The 7,040-nt window shown below is 48.2% G+C and overlaps 1 protein-coding gene across 1 annotated transcript in view; it reads right to left on the bottom strand.

Annotated features, from left to right (window-relative positions):
- Positions 1-5,951: 5,951 nt before the first annotated feature.
- Pacrg (parkin coregulated) overlaps positions 5,952-7,040 on the bottom strand; it is a 467,338-nt gene continuing 466,249 nt past the window's right edge. The window contains exon 5 of the mRNA XM_059272848.1: positions 5,952-6,308. Coding sequence (XP_059128831.1) covers positions 6,148-6,308 — 161 coding nt within the window. The 3' untranslated portion in view covers positions 5,952-6,147. The remainder of the gene's footprint in view (positions 6,309-7,040) is intronic.

Below are 7,040 nucleotides of genomic sequence, written 5' to 3'. Positions count from 1 at the left end.
TACAAATTGAGGGGAAAATCCCTTCAGCAGGATGTAGTTACACACACACACACACACACACACACACACACACACACGGGGGGTGTGTGGGGTAGGGGCACACATAACAACAAGAGTAGGGCAGAGATTGTCATCCCTCAGAATACTTTCCAGTTGGGCTCTTTCTAAACTGAAAACACTCTTTTAATATGGGGAATTCCTAGGAGGGCTATGAAAACCCTGGTCCAGTCCCATGACATATAACCCCTCCCGAATGGCCCCTATTGAAGGGTTATTAAAATTTTACCTTTTTTGTCAATAAAGTTCTTTATGGGACATTTTTCTGGCTGCATTTTAATGCAGCGTCCCCAGCCCCAGATGCACGAGGCAGGAGACAGAAAGGCCATTTAAAAGTCTGGTCTTAGAATGGCCCTATTATGCTTCTCACTGAATCCAGTGCCGCGCGGTCTCTGCTCTGCACGGATACGGTTTTAGCTGTAGAGTGATTTCACTGACCGACAGAGATACTGGACCTGCAGCAGTAGAGAGGATGTAAGAGACATCTTCCTCAGGGAGAGTGAGTGTCTGCTGCACAGAGACCCATGAGTCCTCCTTTTAGCTGATCTGAAATCTTTGTGCTTTGAGTATTTGCTAGAAGTTGCCCGTTCTGTATTAAAGGAACTGATTCTCTCTTTTTAAAGGTTTCATGTATAAAGGTGACAATGACAGTGAATATTTGGGAACACTTGTAGATTCTTGAGACTTCTCTCTTTTGCCTTGATAACGCTCACAGCAATGACAACTGGTTCTTGCCATTGGCTTTGGTGCTGAATAGCTTAATTTTCTTCACCCTCTGGACTGAGGACAACAGAGTTATCTTTCACCAAAGGGATGTTGACACTCTACTGTTCCTAAGCTCACATCACATTTGTCCCCCGAAGAGCCTGTTGCTTAGTGGAGACCGTAGGAGTGGCCAGGCTAGCTCATGGCATCAATGGAGAACCTGTCTTGAAGATCAACAACTATCAGTTTTCCAGGACCTTCCAAAGGGCTGGGGATTGACATCTGAGTGAAAGCCTGTGCTTGGAACAGTGACTTACAAACTTTGGGCTGCGTCACAGTCATGTGAATAGTGACAGGCCCTGAATGGAGGCTGAGACTCAGCAGTCTCAGCCAGGGCCCCAAGGATTTGCATTCCACCCAAGCTCCCAGGTATTCCTGCCTTTGCTGGGGCTGGGAGCACACTTTGTGGGAGAACTATTAGTCTAGGGTATGCTGGGGCAACTCTGGTTGTCAAAGGTGTTAGGACACAAAAGTGCCTTCTGTGTGGTTGCCATGAGGATATGGACTGAAATATTTGAGGCTGTTTTCCCTGAGAGGAACATGTGTATGACTAGAACCTATTGAGGTGACTGTACCCTGGTTGCTGCAGGTCTCTACAGAGGAACTGACACAGTTCTACAGAGGCAGGGTGGGGATGGGAGTAGACATCCAACCAGACAGGGGAGGAGACAGTGAGTTTGGTACAGTTATCTGCACAATGTTGATGTCCCACATAGGGACGGGTCAGGTGGGCCTGTGAGTATGTGTGTGCATGTGTGTAACTTCAGGAAACATTTAAAACACTTCTCTTTGACAGTGTAATGTAGGTCTCTGAATGGCAGCGGTGCCAGACTGTGTGTTCCAGTCCATTCTTTAGTGAGTCTGACAGTAGATTGGCATGTCGTGCCACCCTCGCCCCCCACTTTATGATTTCACAGAGTGACTAACGTCCTCTGAGTCATAAGGGCAGGCTGGGATGGCCTATGTGTCTTGACAGCAGACTGTCTATGTTGTTTAGAAGCATCCTTAGTCATTTGTCCAGCAAATGTCACATGAAGCATTCCATGTGTGGAGGCAAGTCCCTGTTCTCACTGAGCTGGTAGATGCATGAGTGAATAAGCAACAGCCATGGCCAGACGCTTCCCATCACCATAGTCAGACACTTCACACCTACATGGCCAGATGCTTCCCACCGCCATAGTCAGACACTTCACATCTACATGACCAGACAGTTCCCACCTACATGACCAGACAGTTCCCACCACCATAGTTAGACACTTCACACCTACATGGCCAGACGCTTCCCACTGCCATAGTCAGACACTTCACACCTACATGACCAGACAGTTCCCACTGCCATAGTCAGACACTTCACACCTACATGACCAGACAGTTTCCACTGCCATAGTCAGATGCTTCACACTTACATGGCCAGATGCTTCCCACCGCCATAGTCAGATGCTTCACACCTACATGGCCAGACACTTCCCACCGCCATAGTCAGACACCTCACACCTACATGGCCAGACACTTCACACCTACATGACTAGATAGTTCCCACTGCTATGGCCATGGCCAGACACTTCACCCCACCATGGCCAGACACTTCTCACCACCATGGCCAGATGCTTCACACCTACATGACCAGGCACTTCTCACTGTTTTTAAGCACAGCCAATGAGTGGGCACAATGGGAGAAAAGAGGCCCAACACAGAAGGAACGTTGAGGTGAGACTAGAATGAAGCCAGGATGTAGTCAGCAGTTTTCCTGTGTCCCACCTGATATGATAGAATAATTTCTTTAACTTTGCAAAATACAAAGAGACTAGATATTGTAACTGTAATTCTTGCTTGACTATTCTACTATATGTAATTTTACTATATTAAAGTTAAAACTTTCCTTTTTGATTAGACAGAAAAGGGGAAGTGCTGTGGGATATCTGTCTGTATGCTGTGAATACATGTTGCTCTGATTTGTTGATAAACAAAGCTATTTGGCCTATAGCAGGACAGGATGGAGCCAGGTGGGAAAATCCAAGGGAGATAGTGAAAGGAGAAAGGAGAGGCAGGGGAGACACCATCTTGCCATCCAGGGAGAAGCATGTAATGGCACACAGGTAAAGCCACGGAACACGTGGTGACATATAGATTAATAGAAATGGGCTGAGTTTAGTTATAAGAGCTAGCTAGCAAGAAAATTGAGCCATAGGCCATGGCCATGACATTCATAATTGATTTAAGTTTCTGTGTATTTACTTAGGTCTGAGTGGCTGTGGGACCAGGCAGGATACAGGAAAACTTCCAGGAGAAAAGGGGGCAGAGCACACACCTGGCCAGGGCATTGCAGTGAAGCCAGGGACCCCACTGAACCCTGGAATAAAAGCCTTTTTGTGTGTGTTCTTTTTTTTTTTTTTGGTTTTTCGAGACAGGGTTTCTCTGTGTAGCTTTGCGCCTTTCCTGGGACTCACTTGGTAGTCCAGGCTGGCCTCAAACTCACAGAGATCCGCCTGGCTCTGCCTCCCGAGTGCTGGGATTAAAGGCGTGCGCCACCACCGCCCGGCTTTGTGTGTGTTCTTATGAAAACATGCAAGGTAGATGCTATTGAGTGTGTTTTGAACAAGGGGCTATCGTTTTAGAGAATTTACATAATTTTCTGACACCATGTAGTGGACAGAGACTTCACGGCCAGAAACCGTGACTCACTTCAAGCTATAGAGCTCCTGAAACAAATGGGCTTGGTGCACTTCTTAGCCTCATGGCTCTTGTTGCTTCCCTTAAGTAAGTGGGACACCTGGTTGGGGGGTTCCAATTTATAGAACACAGGAATACGTTAGAGACAGACAAACAAGCACTTCACTGACAGACCAGTGTTCAGTACTACACTACACACTCTGAAAGGAAGCCATTGTCCTCCTTAGGGGTCTAATGCCCAGTGACAGCTTTCTCTCTCTCTCTCTCTCTCTCTCTCTCTCTCTCTCTCTCTCTCTCTCTCTGTATTTTTCTTTGTCTCTGTGTGTGTGTGTGTGTGTGTGTTTTTCTGTCTGTCTCTCTGTCTCTGTCTCTGTGTGTGTGTGTTTTTCTGTCTGTCTCTCTGTCTCTGACTCTTTCTTTCTCTGTCTCCACTGGGAATGAAACCCAATGCCCCACACGCTATGCCTTTCACTTTTGATTTCCTTGGAAACTATTCCGACTGTAGAAGCCTGCCTTGGGGTAAGGTCAGAAAAAGCAGGCCATCCATTCCTAGTTCTGTACCAGTGAAGCAACACAAATGTGAGGCTCAGTTTGGATTTGCTTTTTAATCTCTCGGTAATGAAGTCCTACCTCTGCAGGTAGTCTGGTCCTCTGAAAAACGGCCGCACTGTGAAGTACTTTCCACCTCTGGGTAGGAAGCACCGTATTGTCGGAGGGGTGTTCCGGTGTGCATTGCTCTGCTTCGGCGGACGTGAGTCACCCTTCATATACTGTCTGTCTTCAGAATGTCTTTAGTGAACATCCAACACACGCGTCTGTAGAGGTCCCTTCTGAGGTGGGTCACTTTCCTACAGACAGGCTACCTGCGCTTCACAGTGGAGGGCACAAGAGGCTCAGCCAGGTCAAGGAATTTCCCCAGGGCAGCACAGCGAATGAGCAACAGAGCTGGGTGATGAAGGGTGTTGTTTCAATTCTGAGTCCAAGTTAGAGCTCTAGGCCAGTCTTCTGCTTGAAGTCAGGCAGTTTTCACGTGTGACAGAGCCAATAAGAGCCATTTCAGGCCAGACCTTAGGAGGCACCAGCAAGCCATAGTCTTTGTAACTAACGGTATCACGGACTTTGGCAATGCCAGGACCACAGCTGTGTTTGTCACTAGACCTGCAGCTGGGCCTTCTGAAAGCTATCCCTAGAAGCACTCTTGTCCTCCTCACCTGGACGTGAGTCTCTACACTCAGCAAGCTCCCGGAAGCAGGTGGTAGTACCCCCAATGCTAGACTCCACGTCCCTGGCTGGTCCGAGGGAATGAATAATGAATTCACTTGAAGAACTGGGCCTTTGCTTTTGGAAACAGGAAGCCTTAAATAATTAGTGCTGATGATGGGGCCAGAGAGCAGGGAGAGGAGGAACACACGGTCTTTCCTCACTTTTATGCAGGAATTGCACTTTGCTTCGGAAGTGAGATCCTTGAGGCGAGGCGTTTCTGGGAGGTTAAGCCGTTTCTCAGGTGTGCAGCACTGGCTCCTGCTTTATGAAGTTTTCTGGGCTGGGTTTCAAATGCCCCGAGCTTCCTGCCTGGCATGTCTGAGCAGTCATGGTCCAAGGCCGACTGCCTTGGGGTTTGTCTTTGCTTTGCAATTTTTCTTTCTCTGCTGAATGAGAAAGTACACGTCCTTTGTCTTTTCTGTACTCAATAAAATTCCCGAATCCTGCCATCAGGCCCATTGAGTGGAACTGTGAGAACAGAACAACTGGGAGGAAGCGGGGGTCAGGGAAGAATTGCTAGGGGCGACATCGATCCTTTCCAAAGGTCATTAAGAGGCACGCTGCCATGTTCAGGAGTGATGAAAAGCCCTGAACAAACTGCTGGGCAACATTTTGTCAACAGCACACTTAGCCTTGGGATGCCATGAGATGTATAATGCCAGCCTCGCAGTTGTGGGGCAAGGATGCCAGCCAGCTCTCTCCTTAGAACTGTGATGCAAACTTAACATTTCTCACCTAACTCTTGACTCCAGACCCTCCCCCAGACATCTCACCTGCACCCAAATACGAACTGCAAAGGCTCTGAAGCCCAGACCACTGGTTGGCCAGAAACATTAATTACAGTTATAGCTGAGGTTATAACAGGCTGCGAACATTTCCTGTTATAATTGGAATATAGATTCAACAGTTTTATTGAATGTCAAAGCACATTATTCCACACAGCTGCTGGAGAGGCACCGCTGGAGTGATGCTTCTCTTCCTTGACAAACACCTATTAAGCAGTCAGCACAAACTCTTCCTTACAGCCCCCATATCACCCTCAGGGCAGGCAGACCCAGCACAGCCATTGCTGAATCGCATATGAAAATTATAGTTTTATTGTCTATGCAGCTGAAGGTTTAACTCGGACTCCTGCCTCCATCTGAGCTGGATAAAGAAGCAATTCTCCTCGTGGAAAAAATAAGCACAGTACACTATTGTAATCGAAGAAACAGGCACTATTTATGTATCAGAAAGCCTTGCTCTCAATGGGGCTAACAGTCTGATGGCCCAGAAGCCACTAGGCTTGCAGCTGTAGAGAAAGAGCTGTAGAAGTCACAAGTAATGAGATGCTAGGAGCAGCGGGGACGGATGGCTGTGGCACCAGGGGAGGCCCCTCCTGCGGCTGCCCTGTCAGTTCAGCAAGCATGACTCGTAGGTGGGTACCATGTACTTGATGTTGATGAAGGCGTCCTCTCCGCCGTAGCGCTCGAAGGCTTCCAGCGTCTCCTGGATCAGGTCGCCAATGTTCTCCCTCTTCTGCTGGCTGTAGTCAATGCCGTCTCCGGAGTTCACTGGTTCAGGCAAATAAACAAAGAGGCGGTTATTTCCAGGCAGTGGCCCGAGCGTCCCACCCCGCAGGCCAGGCATTTCCCGAGGGCCTGTTAGGAGACACTGGCAGGTGACGCCTTCACGTTATCTTGCTGAAACTTGAGGCTGGTGGAAACGCCACAAGAGTACCAAACCTCATATGATGGTGATGCCATGCCTGAGATACTAGCATCACCAAGCTGAGGCAGGAGGATCACCATGAGTTTGAGACTAACCTGGGCTACATAATAAGATCCCTTCTTTTAAAAAGCCAACCAACCAACCCACCCATCAAACAAACAAGAAAAAACACCAAATCCCAGGGCAGAGCTGGTGAAAATTAATCTAAAATAAAGAAACAAAGTGAGAGGATCATGTGATGAGCCCCCTTTCCAGTCAGAAGATCTCTTTGTCCACTGATCACAGAGTGTTCCCTTGGGTCTTGGTTTTGTCCAGTGCAAGCAGAGGGAACTGTCTACGGTCAGACCAGGCAGGCGGCCTCACATGGCTCACAATGGGCAGGAGAAAGAAGGCTCAGCTTAGAGCTGTGCCCTGTGTCTCTGCTGCTTTGTGCACATGGTGAAGTCTCGCTCTTGAGGATTGGGGACCCCAGAGTCTTGCAATTACTCCCAGCACTTTGCTGTTTATGTGCTCCGGAATGACATGATATCTGATGACCGATCTTAGGGTCCTGGCATACCAGGGGTTAGTGCTGC

Source organism: Peromyscus eremicus, chromosome 8b, assembly GCF_949786415.1.
Source record: "Peromyscus eremicus chromosome 8b, PerEre_H2_v1, whole genome shotgun sequence".
Classification (NCBI taxonomy): Eukaryota; Metazoa; Chordata; class Mammalia; order Rodentia; family Cricetidae; genus Peromyscus; species Peromyscus eremicus.
This window is presented reverse-complemented; position numbering and strand designations above follow the sequence as displayed.